Genomic DNA, 26,031 nt, shown 5'->3' with positions numbered 1-26,031 from the left:
TGACCGGCAGCATCTGGCTAAAATTGTCCATGCAAAAAAAGGAGATAGGGCAGTGGAAGGATGTTAAAATCCATCATGATGTGTAAGAGAAGTCCAGGGCATTCATAGGATGTTAGATTGGAAATGGGAGGTGCTTCAGGCATGTTCCTCCTCCCAAAACCTTGTTATTGTTATTCATACCAACACTAAAGTTTGTGTCATATTGTTTTTTTATTAAAACACTATAGTGATCTAATTACACAGAAAAACATCTTTGATATGGAAAGTTTGTGAAATTAAACTCTCATGAACGTCCCAAAGTCTACAAAATGACACATGATGACATGAGCCATGAGTCAATCCCAGACATTTTCCCTGCACCTTTAATCATAATCATAATCTCACAAGATGTAATCCTTTATAAATCTTCTCTGCAGCATTTAAACACGATCACGTTCTGTTTCAATGGCAAGTCTCCACTGGAAAATAGTTCATAAAGTGTGGAATTTTCAAATCCCTTCACTAACCACATTTAGGACCCAACAAAGCCCTTAATACAAAGCTGGGGACTTACTGTATGTTAGTACTGTATATTTTATTGCTGTCAGAACAAAACCTTCCATGTTCTGCCCTATTTGTCTGTTATATTTTTGACATATAGACCAGTAAAATGGTCCAAAATGTGTTGTATATATAAAAAAAAAAATCTTACACTGACTATTAATGAGCTCTAGAATGGCAAACTGTGTTTTCTGGGCATAGTTTTATAATAGGTGCACATGTGTGCATGGGTGTAAAAACACCCAAAATTCCAAGATTGTGCCAAAATTCTTGCGTCTTGTCTCATCATATATACAGTGCTGGAAAAAAATGAAGAGACCACTTCAGTTTCTGAAGCAGTTTCTTTGATTTTGCTATTTATAGGTTATTAATTGAGTGAACTAAACATTTTTGTTTTATTCTATAATCTACAAACAACATTTCTCCCAAATTCCAAATTATAATATTGTCATTAAGAGCATTCTGCATATTTGCAGAAAATGTGAAATGGCTAAAATAACAAAACAATGCAGAGCTTTTAAACCTCAAATAATGCAAAGAAACCAAGTTAATATTCATAAAGTTTTAAGAGTTCTAGTTTTAATCACAGTTTTCATGCATCTTGGCATGTTTCCCTCCACCAGTCTTACACACTGCTTTTGGATAACTTTATGCCTTTACTCCTGGTGCAAAAATGCAAGCAGTTCAGTTTGGTTTGATGGATTTTTATCATCCATCTTCCTCTTGATTATATTCCAGAGGTTTTCAATTTAGTAAAATCAAAGAAACTTATCATTTTTTAGTAGTCTCTTATTTTTTCCAGAGCTGTATGTTTACGGCCTCAAAATATATATTTACCTGGTACATGAAAAAGCAAAATGCATGGAGGGCAAAACGGAGATCTGTGCTAGGCTAAAAGCTCCCTCAGATATCAAACTACCTTAGCTTAACCCAACTGTAACTAAACACACAAGTACTAGTAGACTCAAGAAAGCCAAACCAGTATAAAACTATACCCAGTATAATTCTGGAAAAAAAAGCACAATATGACTTATTAATAAGTTATTAATAAGTCATTATTCTGAATAAATCATTAGGTCTTTTATTTTAAACTGTGCTTTTTTTTGTAATTTTTGGACAAATAATTCTGGTTGCCAAATATTCAGTAAATGACTTTTGTAGATTCACATACTTAATATGAATAGATCTAAGAACTATAAGGTTTTGTTCCGACAGCAATTATATATAATATACAGGGGTTGGACAATGAAAATGAAACACCTGTTTTAGACCACAATAATGTATTGTCTCGATGGACAGTTCTGGTGGAAACAGGAGAGTTGAAGACAGTTGAAGACAGCTTCCTCTTGCGTCCACAGTTAATCCTGTTGGATGTGGTTGGTCCTTCTTGGTGGTATGCTGACATTACCCTGGATACCGTGGCTCTTGATGCATCACAAGACTTGCTGTCTTGGTCACAGATGCAGCAGCAAGACGTGCACCAACAATTTGTCCTCTTTTGAACTCTGGTATGTTGCCCATAATGTTGTGTGCATTGCAATATTTTGAGCAAAACTGCAAAACCTTCACACTCTGCTCTTACTGGTGCAATAATGTGCAATTAATGAAGATTGGCCACCAGGCTGCTCCAATTTAGCCAAGAAACCTCCCACACTAAAATGACAGGTGTTTCAGTTTCATTGTCCAACTCCTGAAATCTTGAATGGGACATTGTTGAGATCTTGGCAGCAATACCTGATCCCCTCGACCTGGAGGGCCAGGTTCAGTGTGTGTATGTATGTATACGTGTACTGTAGTTCTATGTCCAGTCTATATCCAGAACCCTCATCATCTCGGGAGGTATTCCTGAGGGAGGCCTGTATGGTTGCTGGCTCTAAGAGCCTGGTCCACAGCGCCGATATAACCATCAATCAGCCTCCTCATGTCAGGGGTGAAGGGATCAAAAGAGGGTCGATGGGAGCCGGAGCGCTTGAAGTGTCCATCCTTGTTGTTTTCGGCGCACAGGAGGCGCTCCTCGCTGGCGGTGGCGTTGAGGAAGGTGGTGATGGAGCGCAGCCTGGGTACCAGCGACTCCTGCAGCTCCTCGTAATGAACTACCAGCAGCCTCGGGCCGAAGCGGAGCCAGTCCAGCACGTGAGACGCCCACCAGGACGCGTAACTGCCCACGAACTCCGGCCACTCTGCAGAAAAACAACGACAGATGAGACTTCTTAATGAAAAAAAGAAAAACAGATCAAGAGTTCTGAATGAGTGCTCTTCTCAGATTCTCAGAATCGAGGGGTTGTAAATGATGAATGACATATTTTCTGCAAATTCTGTAGGAGTTCTGAATGATAAATAATAATATGTTCTCAGTGATGGCCCTCTTATATTCTCAATGGCCTCTATTTCAGCGCAGAATCGAAGGGTGAAACAGTAATCGTAGCTTTTCTGCACAGACACTGTTTTCTCAGGAAGGTTAGCTACCTGGGCTACTTGTGGCTACTAATGGAACCATACGGTGGGAGGGCTTAATGACATGGGGAGTATCTTGTGTTGCCACCTTCCAAACACCCAGTTAACCTAGAAAAACCTAGATTCACTAGACCACCTGCATAGAATCGTCAATGATATTTAAACAATAAGGAGTTTGGGACCAAACTACAGCTGTGGCTGTTGTCCACCTGCTAATGTTGTAGTGGCAATGTTGGATGAGGCCTAGGGCTGCACGATATTGGAAAAAAAAAAAGACATTGCAAATGTTCTTTTTTTAACTAAATATATCGCAATATTAAACAATGCAGGGCCCATGACGTCACCAGCCCCAGCCCCAGCACCATCCGTGCACTCTCGCATCCAGGCCGATCAGGAGTTGAGTCAGCGCCGAGCTCTCAAAACCCGAGGAAAACAGCAAAACAACAGTAATCTTTTTTAAAGGGTAAATGAGAGCGTTTTTCTGGGATTAAAAGTGTGAATTCAGCTGTAACTGGAAATATCTGTGCAAAACTGTGCTGGACTGAATGCACAGCTTTCCACGTGTGCGTTTACAAGCACGTGCCCAACCATGTGGATGGAGGCCATGTGGTTACCTTGCGTTTACCAACAGCTGCTCCACGATACTACTAACCAGGAGGAAATCCTTACATCCTTCCCTTATTTAATAGAAAAATATATATTAAAACTGAGGATTTTTTTTTTTCAAATTTACAGAAAGTTTTATTAAAGCTAAGGGATTTTTTTTTATTAAATTAAGAGAAATATTGTTTATTAAATCAAGAGGATGATATACTATATTTAAGTAAATATATTAATTACATCCAAGGAATTATTTATTACATTAATTTAACATTTTTTTTTAATTATGTAAAATACATATACAAATTAAGAGAATGATTTAATAGATTAAGGAAAATAATGTATTATATTTAAGGAAATCCATCTATTATAATATTAAATAATTATGTTAAATAATTGTACTCAATAATAGTTAGAAAATGTATTTATTGTTTGTGAATCGTCTGTACGACTGTTTAATGCTTAGAAATTGTTTAGATAGGCTAACCCTTGTTTCTGTACCCTTGCTGTATGTGTGCCCGTGTTTGGAAAACGCCCACCAGCGAAAGCTCCTTCTGAGTGAGACACGCCCCCAAGCAACTCATCGCCTGGTGGACAGGCGACACAGAGTGATTTTATCGTGTTCGGTGTAGACGCACAGTTACACAGACACAGAGACAACGTTGTGTTTCTACTTCTTGTGTCGAGAATCAAAACACTGCAACATGAGGTGTTTAATTTAATTGCCTTAAGTGACATCATACGTCAGTTCATTCTGGGTGCAACTGTTTTTTTTTTGACAATGTATATAGAGTATATAGCATGGACCAGTAAAAATGGCCCAATATTACTTCACATTAACTTTCACTGACAGCGCAAGAGGTTTTAAAATGTACCTGACATGCTAACACAATGGTAGCACTATAGGAAAAGACCTGTCTGTAGCCAGCATGCTACCACCACTGGTGTGCTGTTGAGAAACCTCACAGTTCTTAATTTTGTGTGTAGTTAGTACACTCTGTTTAAATGAGCATGCTTACTTGCAAAATGTGTGATTTCAGGGCAAGAATCTGATCCCAGCCACATCTGATGACAAGAGCTGACACATAAGATCCTGATTTAGCAACATAGCAAATCACAAAAAAATCCACAACTGACTTTACGAGTTTACTCTAATCCGGAACAGCACAGTGCTGTATTAGTAACCATTTGGCCCTATATTGGAAAAGAGGTCAATGAAAAATAGTGACTTGAGTCTTATTTACAATCCTGAGTTCTTAGTTGGGAAACAGCCCTAAATATTTATTTTTGAGAAATTAATTGAGTCTCATTTTATGAACAATCCAGAGTTGTCAAGGGAAAACAGCCTTAAAAATATTCTCCTTTAAAATAGTAAAAGATTTTACTAAAAACAAACAGAAATTCTCATCTACAAAAAAGAGAGTTTTCACTGACAATCTGTGAAACTCGTTTTCTTTTTTGCACAATCCAAACTTCTCCATTGGGAGACAGCCCTAAAAAACCTTACTTAAGGAATCATTCTAGTCTTATTTTTTTGCACAATCTTTAATTAAAGTTCTCAATTAAAAACATCCTCAAAAACAAAAATCTTGAAAGAATCAAAAGATGTTACAGAAATCTAAATAAAAAAAATCAGAAAGCTTCTCCTCTACAAAAAGAGAGTTTTAAATGATACTCAGTGACAAGTTTTTTTTCGCTTTTCTGCACAGTTCAGAGTTCTCAAAGCCGCAATGATTAAAACGTCTTATTTTCTACAGAATCAAGAGTTATTCAGTCCTTATTTCTCTCGGTTGTGCTTAATTAAATTTCGCAAATCCATTAAAATTGGCTTAGTGCCTTTTGCATTACTGAGGGATAACAGCATTGATCCAGGTAGTGGTGAATGGGATTTTTTGGCACTCTGGGTAAAGCCCATTAGATCTTGTTGCCAGTGAATGATTGCTGTGTGGCAGTGATACCTTTGCTCTTCCAGTGCTGGTCAGAGGCGTAGCCAAGGTGGCCGGCACACTTGCGGTTAAACTCGGCCATGAGGGAGCGGTAGGGGTTCCTGATGAGCAAGATGGCTGAGTCATACATCTCTATGTCCCTCTTGCTGCTCTCGTGCGTCTTCACACAGATGGTCCGTCCACTTTTCCAGTAATCTTTCTCGCCCTTGAAGCCTGCACAGAAGGAGGGAATGGAAGCTTAGGATGTGGAGCCAACACCATGTGGTGAACACTCAGCTCCATATCACAATCCAAACACAGATACACACACACAGATACACACACAAATACACATACTTTAAAAAGGAAACACAAATGCAAAGGAATGAGCTCCCCCACTCCACCCACCGACACCACCAACACCAAACGCTTCAAATGCTTGTCAAGCTAGTGACGGATAAAAAAAAAAACAAAAAAAAAAACATAGTGTGACTTTCAAGGCAGGTCAAATTCTATAATGAAAACTCAACACACAACTACTGAGAAAGTTCTGACTTTAAAGTAAAGAGTCTGCAGAGTGAAAGTGGGCTGAAGGTTAGTCTTGCCTACAAACTGCATATTAAAATGACAAACAGTGAGTCGGTGGGAGCCGAGCTAAAATAAACAGAAAATTAAAGAGCAAGTGTGAAGCGATGAATAGTGATGAGTCAATTAGGAAAAAATCCATACTAGATTGAAGCTACTTCAATGTCAGACCCACTCAATTCTATATTTGCCCGCTCAAATGAATCGTAATGTCAACAGCTCATCATTTTTCATCAGTCAGTGGTTTAAAGCTTAGAGGACTTTTCGCTGGAATGCTTTAAAGAACAAAGGAAGTTGTTCAGAGAGGCAGGAGATTTCCACGGGCCCTATCTTGTCATGATGCTCATTGCTATCTTACACTTTCACAATCTATTTGTTCTCTTACCACATTATGCGACCAGTGAGCAGTGGGGTCAGCTTACATGATTTTGTAGGACACTTCTCGTGAACTGAAACACCTGTCATTTTAGTGTGGGAGGTCTAAATTGGAGCAGCCTGCTGAACAATCTTCATTAATTGCACATTGCACCAGTAAGAGCAGAGTGTGAAGGTTCAATTAGCAGGGTAAGAGCTTTAACAGTTTTGCTCAAAATATTGCAATGCACACAACATTATAGGTGACATACCAGAGTTCAAAAGAGGACAAATTGTTGGTGCACGTCTTGCTGGTACATCTGTGACCAAGACAGCAAGTCTTTGTGATGTATCAAGAGCCACGGTATCCAGGGTAATGTCAGCATACCACCAAGAAGCACGAACCACATCCAACAGGATTAACTGTGGATGCTGTAAGAGGAAGCTGTCTGAAAGGGATATTTGGGTGCTAACCCGGATTGTATCCAAAAAACAGAAAACCACGGCTGCTCAAATCACGACAGAATTCAATGTGCAACTTAACTCTCCTGTTTCCACCAGAACTGTCCATCGGGACAATAAATTATTGTGGTCTAAAACCAGGTTTCAGTTTCATTGTCCAACCCCTGTATATAGAGGAGGAAGATAACTTTCCTCCCCAGGGCAGCCCAGCTCCTAAATGCTAAGAACTGATTGGTTATAAGTACTGATGGACCCCCTTTAGCTTTGATTGCAGCACACATTCTCTGTAGCATTGTTTCAATAAGCTTCTGCAATATCACCAGATTTATTTTAATCCAGCGTTTCATTAATTTTTCACCAAGATCTTGCAGCAGCATTGATGATGGCAGAGTCTGACCGCTGCACAAAGTCTTCTCCATCCAGCACATCCCAAAGATTCCCAATGAGGTTAAGATCTGGACTCTGTGGTGAACTCTCTCAATCCATGTGTGAAAATGATGATCTCATGCTCCCTGAATCACTCTTTCACAATTCCAGCCCCATGAATGCAGACATTGTGTTCTTGGAATATGGCTGTGTCATCAGGGAAGAAAAAATCCATTGATGGAATAACCTGGTCTATATTCAGTATGTTCAGGTAGTCAGCTGACCTCATTCTTTCAGCACATACTGTTGCTGAACCTAGACCTGCAGACCAACTGCAGCATCAACTCCACATTATTTACTTAGTTACTGTAAATCCAGGTGGAGTCTTTTGTGCTTTTGAGCTTCTTTCTATGCATTACAAATTGCACCTATAGGACAAATAATATAATCTGAACATTTATTACATAAAAATTGCTTTTTTATGAATTTTTGAAGCAATCCCCCGTTACAAATCAGTAGGGGTGTCACGATTTTGATGTTTCATCGAAATCGGTCAAAATTATGTCATGGTCTCGAGCATCAAAGTCAAAAAGAGGATCCCTCCCACAAATGGTGCAGCGCGCTACGCAAATGGCACAGCACACTGTAGCTCAAAGAGCAGCCCTTTCTCCAGAGAATGTGGACATTCTCATCTTCTTAAAGAAAAACTTGAAAATATAAAAATAACAGTTGTTTTGTCTAGCCTCAAATATGTTAATAGTTTTCGTACCTTAAGGAGATAAAGTTATATATCTCCTTTTATCTCCTTTTTTCTTTGTTAAAGAAAAAACTTGTCATTCTCAGGGACTGAAAAAGTCTTAAAGTCTTATTTTTCATGTTTAACTGTTACAGTACAATAGAGTTCAGTTTGTTAAGGCTCTAATTGTTCTTTTATTTTTACATGACTGTTTCAGTATTTGTTTTATTATTTATTTTGTTATTTGCACACTGCTGCTACCAAAAAAAGCCACTAGATGGCATTACATATATATCTTAATTAAATTATTTAAATTTGACCATTAGTGCCTGTAGTGTTGTGTTACAGAATTTTGAGGTTTGATGAATCAAACCAATGAGTGACCATAGACTAATCTAAAACTGGCATAGGCCTCTCTGCTGTAAAAAAAAGAAAAAAGAAAATCGAGAATCGAATCGTGACTGTAAAATCGGAAATAAAATCGAATCCAGGATTTAGAGAATCGTGACACCCCAACAAATCAGTGTTACAAGTAAATGTACAAGTAGAGCCTGAGCATGCTGTACCTATACAAGGTCTATACAGCAAAATCATCAGAAAAAAACATTAGAATACAAGTTTTTACCTCTGTTATAAAGGGTTCCATCGAAGTAGTAGCTGCCTGTGTAAAATCCGGTCGCTAGCTCAATCAGGTGCCTCACCCAGGTGTTCCCAGCTCCAGGGAAACTAGACAGAGCCACCAGCCAACTCGACTTCTCAGGCAGGAACTTCCTCTCTGTGCATCTCGAGTCTAAATGAATGAATAAACACTTTTACTATTGTTATTGAGAGCTCCTGATAAAAAAAGCTTGAGTCAAGAACACTCTGGAGAAGGCAGGAGTATCTCCAATCAAAAGACCTCAATTAAATTTAAATACAGAGGGTTGGTTTCCCAGACAGGGTTTATGTCAAGATGGCTCCAAGGACGAATGCAGAGGTAGATGCAATTGCAAGTATTTCATTAACAAAATAAGAAAACAAAACAGAACAACATAGAAACTTAGAACACACTGACAAAAAAAGCAAAAATAAAATGAATATGTAGGGGGCAAATACTTTTTCCCACCACTGTATTTCATTACCAGTAAAGTTCCAAGACACTGAATTAGTATACATTAGTAATAATAATGATAATAATAATAATAATAATAATAATAATAATAATAATAATAATAATAATAATACATTTATCAAGAATAAAGTAATCTAACAACAAAAATCAATATCACCATTTTTTTTCATTGTGTCAGAAATGTTGGTGATATTATTGTGTATAATATGACATTGCACATCCCTAATCTCTATTCAAAACATCAATATATGGCATATGATATGGCATATGATATGCCAAAAGTCATGGGAAAAAAGTAACTTCTGTAGTATTGTGTCCCATAACTTTTACCATATTCCATAGAATTTAAATAACACTGCACTGACCAATGGAATAGTCTGATGCAGTAAATGTGAATGTGATTTCTGTTTATTTGTCTATTATGACACAGGCCTCACTCAAACTTTGACATTTCAGGTTGAATTGCCTTGAGCACCCTGAACAGTCAGTGTTCAACCTCACAAGACTCAAGACACAAGACAACACCTCACTTATTAACTTATTTAAATAGGTATCAGTGTTCCAGAACAGGAATAAACCTGTTTTTTAATCACAGTTTTCATGCATCGTGGCATGTTCTTCTCCACCAGTCTTGCACACTGCTTTTGGATAACTTTATGCCTTTACTCCTGGTGCAAAAAGTCAAGCAGTTCAGTTTGGTTTGATGGCTTGTGATCATCCATCTTCCTCTTGAATATATTCCAGAGGTTTTCAATTTGGTAAAAATCAAAGAAACTAATAATTTTTAATTGGTCTCTTTTTTTTTTCCAGAGCTGTAGTTCATGATTTTATGACATACTTCTGTCCTATGACTTTTGGAACATCAGTTTATGTAACGGTAAATTTTACACAGAAATGCCTTATTTCAAGCATTTTAAATTGAATTTCACCATCTGTTTCTTACCCTGCACGGGCGTCTGGTAGACCTGGAGGAAATATGAACTGGGTTTTGAGGTTGGCAGGCTGCTGTTAACCAGGGCGCAGTGTTCTTCATCCACCGGCTCGTGGAGGGAGAAGTGTGGAGTGGAATAGCCACAGAAGCAGTCTGGTCTGCTCAGCATGGCTAAAGGAAACTCCTAATGAGGGAGAGATTCTGCATTAATGTGAGTGAGAGAGAGAAAGTGAGTGCTGTGTTGGGCTCAGGGCTGTATGTGTTTTATATGGGTCAATATCTATATAACGTGCCTATTGTGTCTGTAGTGTAGCTGTTTAAATTTCATACAAACACTGTGTATTGTGTATCAATACATCTATCTATACATGTTTCTATGAATGAACACAATATTACACATAACAGATGAAAGTTAACTGTAAAGAGCATTTTGTACATATTTTTTATAAAACTTTCTGTAATGTGTAGGGTTAGCATTTGCAATGTTCACAGTACTGAAAGGTTGAATAGTTGAATAATTATTTTTAAATAAGACATTAAGCTAGATGGCTGGTTCGAATGCCAGTCATGCAGCTTGCCATCAGCTGCCAGAGCCTTAGAGAGCACAATTGGCCTTGCTCTCTCTGGGTGGGTAGATGGCGCTCTTTCCCCTCATCACTCCAAAGGGTGATGTCGATCAGCACAGGGCGTCTGTGAGCTGATGTATCAGAACCGAGCTGCTGTGCTTTTCTCCAAGTGCACTGTGATGCCACTCAGTAATGCAACATCAGCAGCAGTTTAAAAAGACGCAGTGACTGACTTCATATGTTTTGAAGGAGGCATGTGCTAGTATTCAGATGGGAGATATACAGCTGAGTAGCAGCTGAATGGACAAATTGGGAGAAAATGGTAAACATTTGAATAAATGACTAAATAAATAAGCCATTAAGACATTTTTAATAATATTTTGTTAAGTTTAAAGACATTCTTAAAATTAGTTTATGTATTTAATAATTTATTTATTTACTTATTTTCATTAAAAAAGGAAAAAAAAAAAACTATATTTAAATATGTCCAAAAATTCCTTGTCCATCCTGTCATCTTGGGATAACACCACCCCTTTAAGAAAAAAACTTTTTACTTCATTGACATCACACACTTCTTACTGTTTCATACTGTTTTTCAGTGGACTGAAGATACTTGCTGCTGCATGTTCAGCCATGAATATAATCATATTATTTTCACATAATATTTCTAATATTGTCTTCTTATTTAGCTGAGGTAAAGCTTAAGTTATCCACTAGCTGTCGTGGTAAAATATCACAGTAATTAAAATAATTTGGGAAAATCTAAATGTATCTTTGAACTCAAAATGTATCTTTGAAAATCAAAATATATCAAAGTAAATCAAAGTATATTTGTATCGTTGTTTTGGTTCCTTTGCCCCACTCGCTCACCATTAGTGTGGAGTCTGGCCCACCTTCGCTTCGGTTTTAAGCTATGCTTTATGTAATGTTTGACTGTCTGTCCACAGTGTTGTAGGCTGTTAGAGCAAGTAGCCAGCAGTAACTTTGTGCTGGAGCAATTTTCCCATGTTATGGAAAAATAGGCTGACTTTCATGCGGGCCAGGTGAAAGATACCAGTGAGAACAGGCAAAAAGGTCATAAAAAAATGAAACAGAAGGGCAAGGCAAAAGAGTAGTCAAAGAAACAAAACAAGGTCAGTAACAAAGTAGCAAAATACAAAAGAAACAGGTTCAAAGAACAGAAACAAGGGGTTTTTATACAAGGGGACACAGGTGACATTCTGGGAAAGGCAGTCTTTAGTGCAAGAACTAGAGTCACATCTTTCAAATGCCTCTACACACTTGTCCACTTTCACAAACACCAACTCCCAGAATGCACCTCTCAGTCATGTGTCTCAGCCAGCCAATCAGCACCTGATTGTTACTTTTTTGGACTGTGATTTGGCTCTGTGTTTTGGTCAGACTTGTTTCTGATAGTGTTGCTTGTCCTCTGATTATTAAAGCTACTCCTGATTCTTACTGCAAGGGTCTCACTCCTGTTTGTGGCGTCACACACTGGCTGAAGGGCATCACATCCACATCCATTTTATACTTTATTTAGAAAAAAAAAGTAATGTTTAGTCAAATGATGTTTCTCAATATTGAACTAAATACATTAGATGGATGATCAAGGTTAGAAAAATGTCATTGTCATTGTCCACCCTGTCATGCAGCTTGTCAAAACAGGGTGGATGTATGCCTGTCAGGAAAACAAAAGTAAAAAAAAAAAGTGATTTTCTAAGGGAAAGTTCTAAGGGCAGAAAGCACAGTATTCCGATAATTCTTTCATTTACTCAGACCTATAATACATTTTTACACAGAATATCCTAAACCTAAACTGTGCTTCTCTTGTGCATCTCTTCAGCCGAACTGTACTGCATTGAACCTACATCTAATCAAATGGAGATCTTTCGCCTATTCTCTGTATCATCACATCAAATCAAATCTATTTTTGGATCCCATTAAGCGAGCGCCTTTTCAAATGGTGCAATTAGTTTCTCGGTTGACAATCAATTGACCCTGTTGGCAGAGCGTAACAAAGAACGTCTATCTGATGAAGGGGGCTACGATTACACTGCAATCACAGCATTCAAGTAGTGTGCAAGATTGATTATGGCGTGAATTGACTCTCTTAAGGGCCACATTAATGTTTAAACAAGCAGATTGTTTTCAGAAGACTGCGGCAAAAATCAAACTTTCATCCGCCGCACCTAGAGAGGAGCGTTTGCCAGAGCACAAACCCACAGAGAACAGCCAATCAATGCTAATCTTCCACTGATTTAGGCAGAAGAAAGAGGCGGAGAGTGAGTGGGGATCTGGGGACGGTGAGCAGGGGGTAGAGGAGAGTACAGAGACACACCTTGTCCATGCAGGCCTCGATGCAGCTCTGAGACGTGAGGTTGGGCTGGACCATGTGGACCAGGGCGGCTGCTGTGGTGTTGTCTGGTCTCTTGAAGCAGCCACGATAACGGACGTTCCTGTCTGAAGAGGCAGAGAGGGAGAAGCAAAGGTTATGAACTGACCTTGAACCGACTATGAGTGTTAATAATCATTGCCAGTAATTTTCACCCAAGCTGTGAAAAAGAAAATAAAATGCTCATAATCCACAGAAATACAGGTGAAAAAAAAATTACAATATCATTGAAAATTTACTCTAGTTCAAAATGTGAAACTACTATATTATGTAAATGTTTTACACACAGAGTGATCTATTTTAGGTATTTATTTCTTTTATTGTTGATGATTATGGCTTACAGCCAATGAAATCCCCAAAAATTTGGCAATGTGGGCAGTATGTCAAGTCCTGCTGGAAAATGAAATCTGCAGCATGTCATCCGCTGGTGTTGCTCCACTGTTTTATATCAAGTCTAAAATCAGTGCAGTATTTTTCCGAAAATCATATAGCACTTCATCCTTTCATCTGCTGACAACTTTTATGGAGATGCGGATTTCATTTTTCAGGAGGACTTCTGCACAGTCTAAAGCATGATCACATTTTCTGTTTTTCATTAACAAAAAGGTACAAGTAATTATTTCCCCCTACAACTGTGGACTTTGCACTCATGTTTCTTCCCGAGTGAAAATAAAGATTGATTGATTGATTTATTCACTTTACCAGCCTTAAGCAACTACACCACTATATTTGCACTACTGTCATTGGGTTTCTGTTTTTAATTGTACCCTCTTTAATCACCGCCCATCACTATTGTACTATTGTAAAGTGTCTTTTGTCTCACGTATGTCTATATCTTCTTTACTTACTGTAACTTTCGGGAAGAAAAGTTATGTAATTTCAGTCCTCTGTACATATGCAGTGTTGACAATAAAACTACTTGACTTGTGTATATATATATATATATATATATATATATATATATATATATATATATATATACATACGTATATATATATATATATATATATATATTTGGAAAATAACTGTATCATGCAAGCATTGTAATTCTGTTTCCTCATTTCAATACTTTTAGGGCCAACATCTAACTATCAATAACGCCAGTACAGCTGAGCCAAGCCCTCGAGAACCAAGGGAGAGGCTCAGAGTGAAGCATCAGGCTGTATCCCAGTCATCTCCAAGAGCGCATGAACTGTGCAATTTAAGCAATTACAAATTCATTAACCACCATGTGTCAGCTCGCCTGTAGGACACGCCATGACACGGTACCCATCAGCACCTCTCCGGAGTTAACCAGTGCCGCACAGCCCGCAGGCTTTTGTTTGCCTCTCCAAATGAATGAAGCGGTGCTGTGGCCTCGACCGGACGAAGCGGTGTTTGATCCTCCGAGGGGCAAGAAAGATGACACAGCTGCACAAAATCATCAAACACACTGGAGCTGAAATGCGGGGTACATGGCAACACAGAGCTGCAGGGTTTAGCTGAGGGGCAGCAGGACTACGATCTGAAAGCATTCACCCTGGTGTGAACCTAGTGTATATGAATGGGTTCAACAAACATCTGAACTTTTTATTTATTATTTTATTATATTAACATTTTTTTTTAAGATGTCATGGGAAAAAAATAGATTGCTTTTTTATGAAATCCAGTCATACAGTACAAATATTAGGACATAATAAAAAAAAGTTTTTCTTTATAAAAAAAAATATCTGGAAATTTAATCTTCAATTGAATGATCTTAAGAAATGAAGGTAATGTAAATAAACACATGAAACTGAAGAAAGGACTTTACAAAGGCATATGCACATATATACTTTTAAAACAATTTTAATATTAATGTAATGTGTCTATTTTTCATACATAAGACACATTGAGTTATAAGGGACATTATGCACACTAGTAAGAAACAGGGCTGTCGCAATGTTTTCCTTCTAATTCAGCAGGTCCTACAGCAGAGACCTGCAAAGCTAAGCTAAGTAAACAAAATTGTAGTTCTTAATAAAGAATGTCCTTTTAAGGTCAAATGAGCACTGGATGTTAATCTACACAGATTTCTCTCCTGAAAACTGTTTATTTTGGTAAGTAAAGCGCTAACTGCCCACCGCCTGACAAAGCTACACTAAGAAGCTCTGTATGTTCCAGTAAGACAGGGTGATATTAGCCAGCGGTTCATCCTATGTAGCTTGTTTTAACACGGTAAACACGCAGACTAAATTCCGATACACTCACCTTTGAATTGTGAAAGAGCTAGTGCTTACCACAGTTAATGCTACTAGCTGGGGTTAGCAGCAGGCAACAGGCTAATAATGCTCACCTCTGAATGGCTAAAGAGCTAGTGTGGTTAGCGGGAAATGCTAATACTGCTCTAGCAGTGCTAGCTGGGTTTTAGCAGCAGGCTACACTCTGAAAATACTCACCTCTGAGAAGTGAAAAAGCTAGCGCGGTTAGCAGGTAAAGCTAATACTGCTGGAGGATTAAGAAACTCTTACAGTGTGTAAAATTTATTGAAAAATGAACCAACAGAAATTCAAAATGACCTAAAATATACTCCTTTTACATTGACTTCCATTGGAAGTTAAGAAGATTTAAATTTCTTTCCCCTCTCCTGTAAAGGAGATACATGTTTTTTTTTTTTAACAGAGGATATATAGACATACCCTCAATCATTATGTTTTTCTTAGCAAGGAGAGTACATTTATTTTGGTTAAATTTGTTTTAAACTGCGGTTTTATTTTATTTATTAATTTATATGATGTGTCAATATTAACATATTCTTTGTAATCAAATGTTAATTAATCTATTCTAATTGATTTATGCTTCAATGCCATCATTAAACCAGTGTCATAAATGAAAATTAGTATCCTTATAGTTAGTTATAGTTATCACAGTTATATTTGGACAATTCAGCTCTGGAAAAAATAAGAGACCAATAAAGAATCATAAGTTTCTTTGATTTTACCAAATAAAAAAAAAAACTCTCGAATATAAACAAAAGGAAGATGGATGATCACAAGCCATCAAACCAAACTGAAGTGCTACTTGATTTTTTGCACCAGGAGTAAAGGCATAAAGTTATCCAAAAGCAGTGTGTAAGACTGGTGGAGGAGAAGATGCATGACAACTGTGATTAAAAACCAAATATTGATTTCTGAACTCTTTATAATGTTTTTTTTGCATTATTTGATGTCTGAAAGTTCTGCATCTCTTTCTTTAATTTGACTTTTACTCATTTTCTTCAAATAAATGCTCTAAATGACAATATTATATTTAGAATTTGGGAGAAATTTTGTCTGTAGTTTACAGAATAAAACAACATTATTTATTTTACTCAAACATAAACCTATAAATAGATTCAGAAAATGAAGTTGTCTCTTGATTTTTTCCAGAGCTGCATATTGAGTAAACAAAAATAGTTACTATGATAAATATTATAGTGGCACCTATACGTACTGTAACAGTTGCCACAGTTGATGTCAATGTCAATTAAATCTAAAATCAGAAAAAGACCAAACAAGACAAAGCCCAGGACTTTGGGGAAAACATGCATTATACAGATGAATGTTCTGTACTTGAAGCCTCATGTTCAGATATTATTCATTTCTATATGTCTTTGGCTTTGCTTTATTACCAGAGAGGAAAACAAATGTTTATAAATAACGAGCGGACTGAATAAGGCTTTTCCTGTCATTTATTCAGGCAGGCCGGGCTAGGATGGATGTGTCTTTTTCAGGGTAATTTGGGTGATTTATTCCAAATAACGAGTAATGCTGCCTATTTAGGGCATGAAATATGCTTGGGAGGTTTAATGATTGTATTTGCGAGTGCCTGTGAGGGGATGCAGCTGCTGTTGTGCTGGGCCGGCTCCAGCTGGCCTGCACCTGCATGCGGACGGAGGGTTAGAGCCGCCGGGGCCGGCAGCGTGCGGAGGAGGCGGCTGGACCAGACAGCCTCGGACCAGACATATGGCTGCTATTCATAGAGCTGAAGGCGTCTCTGCATTACCTGCAGGACAATTTCTGAGGGGCGAGACCACAGCAGCGTGACTGCGTGCGTACAGCACTTTATACTGCTGTATAGGTGTGAGTGTCAGTTTGTTACAGATTATGCATAAGTGTGTGTGTGTGACTAGAGAAATGATTCAGCGTCAGCCCTAGCTTGTCGAGTGAAAGTGCATGCCCTCTGGTGCTCCTGTGAAGACCTTTTACTGCATTTGCGAGTGTGTGTGTGCGCGTGTGTGTATGGGTATGTGACTAGAAAACTAATCCTGTGGCAGTGTTCTGTCAGATATTAGCACTCAAGATCCTATAAAAGAAAAGTGCATTACTTGTTTCATGTCCCATGACTTCTGTCATGTTTTATGGAGGTGCTGACCTGTGGAATATGCATGTGGGGCATCCTGTACTGAATGTGGATGTGATTTCTGCCACAGTCACTTGTCTGTTCACACGCACTAGGGGTTGCTCAACTAGTTTTTTTTACGAGTCGATTTGCATAATTAAATTGAAAAAAATTCATTTATTTATTTATTTATTTTAGCTGCGTCTAATGCTGATTGACTTATTTGTTTGAGGTTGGCAAATATTATTTTAAACAACAGCTGAACAGGCTCCAATTTACACCTCCACAGTCAATGTTTCTTTGGCAGTCTTTAAAAAGGAAAATTTAAACCTTTGAAAAGTTAATACAGCTGCACAGAATCTTACAATCTCGTTTCACACAGTGGATAATTCAACATGGAACGTAAAGAAACGTCATAAAATCTTCCTTGTGCAGCAAATAAAAAACTTTATCACTTGTTCAACTTGTGTTCTTGGTTTCTGTTTAAAGAATCAGAGCATAAGAAGGATGTATGCTGGATCTCTGGGTTAGGAGAACTTTTCAATTGATATCATTTTCTTATTATTGAATAATTAACACTGACCTTAACTGAGGGAAGTGAGACCTGCAGTTCTTTAGATGTTGTTCTGGGTTCTTTTTGACTTCCTTGATGAGTTGTCCATGCCTTTTTAGAGTAATTTCAGTGGTAAACTCAAAAAAGCAAAGCTTGTTTCAAAGAGGTTTGTGTTCATCAATATGAAGTCTGTGTAGTTGCCAGACCTAGTTCCAGTAGAACATGTCATGGAATGGGATATTCTCAGCAAGTATCCTGTGCAACAGAGAAAACCCTTGGTCTTTCTTTTCTGGGGTGGTCCTGATGAGAGCCAGTTTCATCATAATGTTTTTATGGTCTTTGCAACTGAAATTGAGGGTACTTTCAAAGTTCTTGAAATTTTTCAGATTGACTGACCTTCATTTCCTGATGTACTTTTTTCTTTACTTAGTTGAGTAGTTCATGCCATAATAGATTAAAGTATACTAAGTATTATAGTGCTACAGTGTACTAAAGTGTTCTTGTAGCCACATTATTAATCAGTATATTTAAAGAATGCTAAAATGACAAAAACTTTTTATTATTATTATTTTTTTACATTTTAAACTTATTATACTGTAATTGTAAAAAAATAATACAAATGTCTTACTGAAATTGCGCTAAGTGTACTTAACTCTACTAAAATGGAACTATTTTAAATATACTTAGGTAACATTTAAACATTTAAACTACTTCATGTATGTAACCCCATATTTTAAATTAGCTTACAGTAAAATTATAATACATTTAATCAGTATTACAACTGTATCACTATTAAACACCAGGTATATTAGAAATGTACTAAGAATTGATGCTAAATATATTTTATCTATTTATAGTACAAATATGCTTCTTGTTCCTGTCTTTTGAAAATAGCACACTTCTAGTATACTTCTTTGGGTATATATTAAATATATTTATAAAATATATTTTAATATAATATACTAAAATTTTTAGTATATAGTAGTAGTTGTAATTTAATTTGCTTTCTAAAAAGTTGCATGCTACATTGTATTGTTACAGTTGTTTTTAACACACTTTGCTCAAAATGTAGAAAAGTATATTTGGAAATGAGAATTTTAGAAGTATATTGAATTAAATTAAACTAAAACTGTACTTCATTGTAGTCTATTCTTTTTAAATACACTATATTGTACTTTTTGAAGTATGATCAAAGCTTACTTTCAAATATTTTGATAAAAGCATAATATTAATGTACTTTTAATATATTTTAAGTAAGAACATAAATCTGTTAGTATATTTACAGAATACTTAGACATTTAGGTATATATATTTTTTTCACCAGGGTTTTTGAGCACTTATTGGTGCACCAATGTCTAACAGGAAATGAAGATGCAGTTGTGATGTTCTGGAGCTTTCAGAACAGTGAAGAAAGAGCTCATTCTGAGTACTCACATCTCCTCTGGCCTGGAAGAACCTCTTCCACCTTGTAGACGGACAGGCGGGCCACGCCTCCACAGATAGAGCCCTTTTCTCCCTTGCAGTCCAAATTACACTCTTCCTCCTTCATCCGAGCACTGGTGATGCGGTTGCCACAGTAACATTCGGACCCATACTCCAGCCCAGCGAACTGGTACCCACTGAAATAAACAATGTCCGGAAAAGATACAGCTCATTAAAATGTTTGTTAGATGGAACTCATGTAGTCTATAGGCTCTAGTTTCTGTTTTTTTTAGTGCTTGTTAAATGCAAGCCAGTGTTTAGCTGAGCGATTTCATATCCACATTATTTCTTTGACTAATAAGGACTCACAAAAAGGCATGTAAAAACTCCAGGAATTCATCAGTGGATACACACTCTCAGTTCTTTCTCTCTCTCTTTTAATTGTTTCTTGAACTCCAGTTTTGGGGGCCACTCTTTTATCATTTTATCATGTTCTCTGATGCTCCTCTTTCTAATGTAATTGAATCATCTTATCTCTTCAGGGATATCTTGTGAAAAATGAATAAGCTGTACTTAATGGTCATTATGAGTGGAAATTTAATAAATGATGGAGGTTGCTGTCATCAAGGGTGTCCTTGAAACTCAGAAGAGAGAAATTTCTGTAATAGCTGTGTCAGAAAGACATATGCACTTATTATTTGGCAACTAAAATTATACAAATTATACACTTTTAGTTAAAATAATCTATAAGAATATAAAAGAATATATATATATATATACACACAGTATATACAGTACAGTATACATATATATTTATACATACAGTTTGTACAGGGGTTGGACAATATAACTGAAACACCTGATTTTAGACCACAATAATTTATTGTCCCGATGGACAGTTCTGGTGGAAACAGGAGAGTTGAGGTGCACATTGAATTCTGCTGTGATTTGATCAGCCGTGGTTTTATGTTTTTTGGATACAATCCGGGTTTGCACCCAAACATCCCTTTCAGACAGCTTCCTCTTACAGCGTCCACAGTTGATCCTGTTGGATGTGGTTGGTTCTTCTTGGTGGTATGCTGACATTACCCTGGATACCGTGGCTCTTGGTGCATCACAAAGACTTTGTTGAATTTGTTCACAAAGACACAACATTATGGGTGACATACCAGAGTTCAAAAGAGGACAAATTGTTGGTGCACGTCTTGCTGGCACATCTGTGACCAAGACAGATGCGCCAGCAAGACGTGCACCAACAATTTGTCCTCTTTTGAACTCTGGTATGTCACCCATAATGTTGTGTGCATTGCAGTATTTTGAGTAAAACTGTGCTCTTACCCTGCTAATTGAACCTTCACACTCTGCTCTTAATGGTGCAATGTGCAATTAATGAAGATTGCCCACCAGGTTGGTCCAATTTAGCCATGAAACCTCCCACACTAAAATGACAGGTGTTTCAGTTTCATTGTCCAACCCCTGTATATAGGGAGCAGACAAATGCAAGATTAATGTTTTCATCTTTACTTGCCTTTAAATGTTTTTATTAAACAAAAGACTGACTACATTTTTCTGTGTACATTTTATTTACATGCAAACTCAGTAGCACTGCTGAGGTAAATGTATGATTAGAATAGTACTGCTAAGAAAAAATATATATTAAAAGAGGATTGCTGAGGTAAATGTGTGACTAGTGAAGTACTTTTGAGGTAAATTTACGATAAGAATAGTAGTGTTGAGGTAAATGTGTTACTAGAGTAGCACTGCTGAGGAAAATGTATTATTAGAATAGCAAATGCTGAGGTAAATGTGGGACTATAGCAGCAGTGGTGAGGTAAGTTTACGATAAGACGAGCAGTGGCGATGTAAGTGTGTAACCAGTGAACTATTGTTGAGGTAGTGAAGCACTTTTGAGATAAAATTACGATTAGAATAGCAGTGCTGAGGAAAATGTATTATTAAAATAGAAGTGCTGACGTAAATGTGTGACTAGTGAAGTACTTTTGAGGTAAATTTACAATTAAATTAGTAGTGCTGAGGTAAATGTGTGACTAGAGTAGTGCTGCTCAGAACAATTTATTATTAAAATAGCAAAGTGCTGAGGTAAATGTGTGACTAAAGTGCCACTGCTGAGATAAATTTATGATTAAAATAGCATTGCTGGGGTGAATGTGTGGCTAGAGTGCCACTGCTGAGATAAATTTAGGATTAGTCTAGCACTGCTCAGGAAAATGTATTATTAAAATAGAAGTGCTGAGGTAGATGCGTAACTAGTGAAGTACTTTTGAGGTAAATGTATGATTAGAATAGTAGTGTTGAGGTAAATGTGTGACAAGAGTACCACTGCTGAAGTAAATGTTTGACTAGAGTAGCAATACTGAGGTAAACATACTTATACTAGTATTTTGTAATAAATTGTAGTTTTGTAATTGTTTCAGCTTATTTTTTTTCTGATTCCAAATTTTGAAATGGAAATCCACCCTTTAGCATCAGCACTGGGACTGCCAGTGAAGCCTCTGTAACAGGGCCCAGAGTACAAACCCTGCCATCGAGCTCAGGCTGATTAGAGATTCAGTGTTACAGCTCTGGAGCCTCCCTATCTCTCTTCATCCCAGCCCGGGTGGGTTAACAGTTGGTTATTGGCCAGCTTGCTGCACCAAACATCTGCCTAGCCACCTCGCTGGCCTGTCGCTCCGGCCTAAGCCACTTTGTAGTGGCAGCTCTCTGCAGGGTGCCACTGAAGGCCACCTGGCCGGCGTCAGCGCACCAGCCCATATTTCCTGGCAACCTCTACACACATTAACAGCTCACGCGTCAAGCTCCCAGTCCGTGACGCACGCTGGTGACATTCGTATGAGAGGCTGGTTGACAACTACCCACCACCCCGGCCCACCCCAGCCCACCACAGTGACGCGAGCTGAAAGAACAAAAGCCACAGAGTGATTTGATTCTGAGTGAACTGCTGAAAGGCTCGATGGGCGTTAGACTGAGCACCTCGGCTAACTGTTTCCCCGATGCCCCTGTTCGATATGTGGCATCGACGCATTGCTATGGCAACCTAAATGGAGCCTTTCCCACTGTTATTTCTGTGAATTAATGGCTGAGCCCGAGCACCCGGCTCAGCGCTAGACACCGAGCCCACTACCTGTGCAATCAGAAGAAGGTCAGGCTTTTCCCCCCACAGCCCCTCTAAGCCTCTAAATCTGGGCGCGGCTCGCAAATGGTGCAAATGAGGAATCTCATCCTTAAACACAAATCTTACTCGTGCTGATTTTTAGCATACTGTCGCAGCCAGAGCAAAGCCTGCTATCTCCAATATGCCCAATTTAGAGGAGAAAGAAAACATGTCTGTACCTTTCAATAAAAGTCAATGTAAACAGGCTATTCCAAGTCATTTCGCAGCATTTTTATTGGTGCATTCAACATGTAATTGACTGTGGGACATTTCAGTTTCACATTATGTTCAGAAGTAGTTTTTATGGTAGGTTTTTTTCTATGAGAAAACATGAGAAACCTACTTTTTTTCCTCCTTATTTTAATGTTCATAAATACCAAATCATACAACCCCAAAACCAAAGAGAGAAAACAAAAGAGTTAGGACAGTATGGAAAATGCTAATAAAATATACAAACAAAACACTAATTTACTAGGGATGCATCAATACCATTTATTTATGCATGTATTTTTTTGTACTTGCCAATACTGACACAAATACCTACCAAGAAGAGGAAAAAAACTGAAAGTAAATATAAGGGGAGGGAGGATGAGGAATGACTGAGCAGAGGTTTCAAGCAAGTTTTTTATTTGGCCTACATTTTTTACTTTTTTTACCTACGACCTCTTTTCTTCAAGGCATGTCACCGTGCTGGATCTCTGGGCTTGCCACGTAGGGGCATGTACGTGACATTGTTGAATTCAAATGAAGCCACATAATTAGGCAGTCATAAGTTTAAGATTTTTAATAATAAATCAACCTCTCTGTGGTCTACAGTTCTATGAATCTATATTCCACCATTTCAGCTTCTCTTCTGTGGTCCCTGCTCTGTGTGTGTGAGGCTCGTCTGAGTGTGGCGTCGCAGCCTGCTCTTCCCTGATTGGCTGGATGCAGCACGGCAGCTGGAATCATATGAATGAAGTTGAGCTCTGCTGAACTTTTTCGCCAAAGGATGGGGCTGTGTTCAACCCAGTGGCAAGGCACCGAGGCAAGCTGCGCCTCTCTCAATTAAAATGAATAGGATGCGTCGAGGCTTAAGTGCCAGTGGACACGTACCGTCAGACGTTTATTGCTATCTTGACAGTGAACTGTCAACACAGGAGCATCACCAACGCAGGTACACCCTTGCTTGTTACGCATGACTTGCCTAAAGATCGCTAAAATAGGGCTGGTACATATTTCTTATTTCTAACATAAAACTCAATATGTTTTTTTTGTTTTGTTTTAAAACATCCACTGGAATTAATTACAATATTTGTCTTTTGTGCCAACAATTTCAAAGTGAGCTTCCTTAAAATTTTGTATTTACATTATCGTCTTGTCATACATGACCTCAATCATTTTTGATGACCTTGATATTGACTATTTTGTTTAACTGGCATAAAAGAGCCCATTAACGTGAATATGCTTTAACCTTTTTATATTCCAATTTTAATGTCTGAACACCTTAATATTTAAAATAAAATAATTTAAAATTGTTTATCACAATTATGTCTGGGGCAAATTAAAAATAGTTATTGTGACAGGCATGTGCTTATTAACTAGCAACTCCTGAGCTAAATTATTCATCTAAAAATAAAATAAAAATCCAAAACACCATGTTGCACAGCTTTGACCTGAACTGCACTCGCTCAGAGCCGGCACCACATTTCCATGTTGGAAGTCTCCTCTAAGTGTCAACATGAGAAAAGTCAGTCAAAATCAAAATGCAAATAGCAACCCATGTTTTCCGCTCGACTCCTTAAATTGCCCCAAAAGACTGCAAATGTCACCCATGTTATTAAATAAGCTGTGACACATTGCGGGTTAATTAAAGGGGGTAATCCTCCCTCACCCAATTTCTCTGGTGGTCAATTAACTCCGGGCCGAGGAGCTGGAGCAGGTGTTGGCTCCGTCATCGCAAACAGCAAAAACTCCCTTAACATCCACCCCAGCCAAACCCAGACGCCAGCGCCGTGCTCCTTTAATTGGCCGTGTTCCAAGTCCCAGGCCGGGCCGAGCCAGCTGGTGCGGCGCTGCACACTGTTTCATTGCTCTTCGACTTAAGTAGAGTATGAAGGTGCTTCTAGGCAACATATGCCTTTCTGTGGGAGGATCTGTGTGAGAAATCCAGGTACCTTTCAGTGCAGGTGTCCTGACACAGGGTGCTGGTCATTTTGCGGAAGTCGTAGAACACCATGCCCTTCAGCGACCGGTCCTTAGCATCGTCCAGAAAACAGCCGATGTACGTCCCTGATCAGAGAAGGTGTGGAGACAAGCAAATAGTTAGATATGGTACCTTTAGGTTTTAAGATATAAGAGCTTTCAGATACTCAATTCCAAGGGTGTTAAAAGTATTCACATTCATTACTCAAGTAGAAGTATTGATACTGGGGTTTAAAAATACTTCTGTAAAAGTTGAAATATCAACTCAAACTTTTACTTAAGTATTGCTTTCAAAACTACTACCACTTTAGTAGTTTTGGGTACCACTTTAAAATAAGACTACCTTCATAAAGGGTTTATAAATGGTTTACAATTAGTTTATAAATGGTTACTAATTAGGTTGTAAATGCCTTAAAAAACATTAATAATCAGTTATAACACACACGTAAAAAGGGCAACAATATAGATGGCTGTGGGTTCAGTATTTGGCAAACAAAAGGTCATTGTTGCCCTTTCTACGTATGTGTTATAACTGATTATTAATGATTTTTAAGGAATTTACAACCTAATTAGTAACCATTAATAAACTACTTGTAAACCATTTTTAAACCCTTTATAAAGGTAGTCTTATTTTAAAGTGGTACCAAGTAATGTAAGAGGACAAATGACCTTATAAATTAAAAATCCATCCCAGGGATTAGATTCAATTAGCTCCAGAGCCAGCCAGGCAATTGGAGCGAAATTCTGGGATGGATTTTTACTTTTTGGACCTAGATTACCCACCTCTACACCTGAACTCATAAAGTATACCTAAACCCATCAAATACAAACCAAAAGAGGGTCTGAATTGTATATGTTTATACTTGTTATCCAACCACAAGTTTTCTGGATGGCGCGAGTTCTCTTTTTTATATGTTAACCAGCCGGAATCAAATCAAGCCAGAATAAAATATGAGTAACAAGGCTATCTTTAAAAACGTAAGGAGTAGAAAGTACCGATAACTGCGTAAAAAAGTAAGGAGTAGAAGTAAAAAGTCATCTAAAAACGAATAAATTCACTAACATATAGATACCCAACATTTCTACTTAAGTAAGGTAACAAAGTATTAACACTCCGTTACTTGACACCTCTGCTCAATCCCAGGATTACACTGTAAAAATGTTCCTGTAAATTTTACATTAACTTAACATCAAAAAGTTGCTAAGAAAGGATAATAAAAGTATAGTAATTTACTGTGGAGAAAGGCTGCAGTACGTTACTGTATAATAAATGTAATAATTTACTGTAAATTAATTACACTTTGTTTAAAGTAAGTTTTGTCATAAATAAAAACATTATA

At 37.7% G+C, this 26,031-nt stretch overlaps 1 protein-coding gene across 2 annotated transcripts in view; it reads right to left on the bottom strand.

The window, feature by feature from the left end:
- Nucleotides 1-329: 329 nt before the first annotated feature.
- Nucleotides 330-26,031, bottom strand: part of LOC103045140 (WSC domain-containing protein 1) — a 52,689-nt gene continuing 26,987 nt past the window's right edge. For both annotated transcript variants that reach the window (XM_022681094.2, XM_049466996.1), the window contains exons 3-9: nucleotides 24,664-24,778; nucleotides 19,348-19,532; nucleotides 12,969-13,090; nucleotides 10,077-10,248; nucleotides 8,648-8,812; nucleotides 5,553-5,753; nucleotides 330-2,720 (exon numbers count right to left, since the gene is read on the bottom strand). In XM_022681094.2, the coding sequence (XP_022536815.2) occupies nucleotides 2,368-2,720; nucleotides 5,553-5,753; nucleotides 8,648-8,812; nucleotides 10,077-10,248; nucleotides 12,969-13,090; nucleotides 19,348-19,532; nucleotides 24,664-24,778 (1,313 nt within the window). In that variant the 3' untranslated portion in view covers nucleotides 330-2,367. The remainder of the gene's footprint in view (nucleotides 2,721-5,552; nucleotides 5,754-8,647; nucleotides 8,813-10,076; nucleotides 10,249-12,968; nucleotides 13,091-19,347; nucleotides 19,533-24,663; nucleotides 24,779-26,031) is intronic.

Source organism: Astyanax mexicanus, chromosome 18, assembly GCF_023375975.1.
Source record: "Astyanax mexicanus isolate ESR-SI-001 chromosome 18, AstMex3_surface, whole genome shotgun sequence".
Taxonomy (NCBI): Eukaryota; Metazoa; Chordata; class Actinopteri; order Characiformes; family Acestrorhamphidae; genus Astyanax; species Astyanax mexicanus.
The sequence above is the reverse complement of the archived record's forward strand: the minus strand, read 5'-3'. Positions and strand labels throughout refer to the sequence as shown.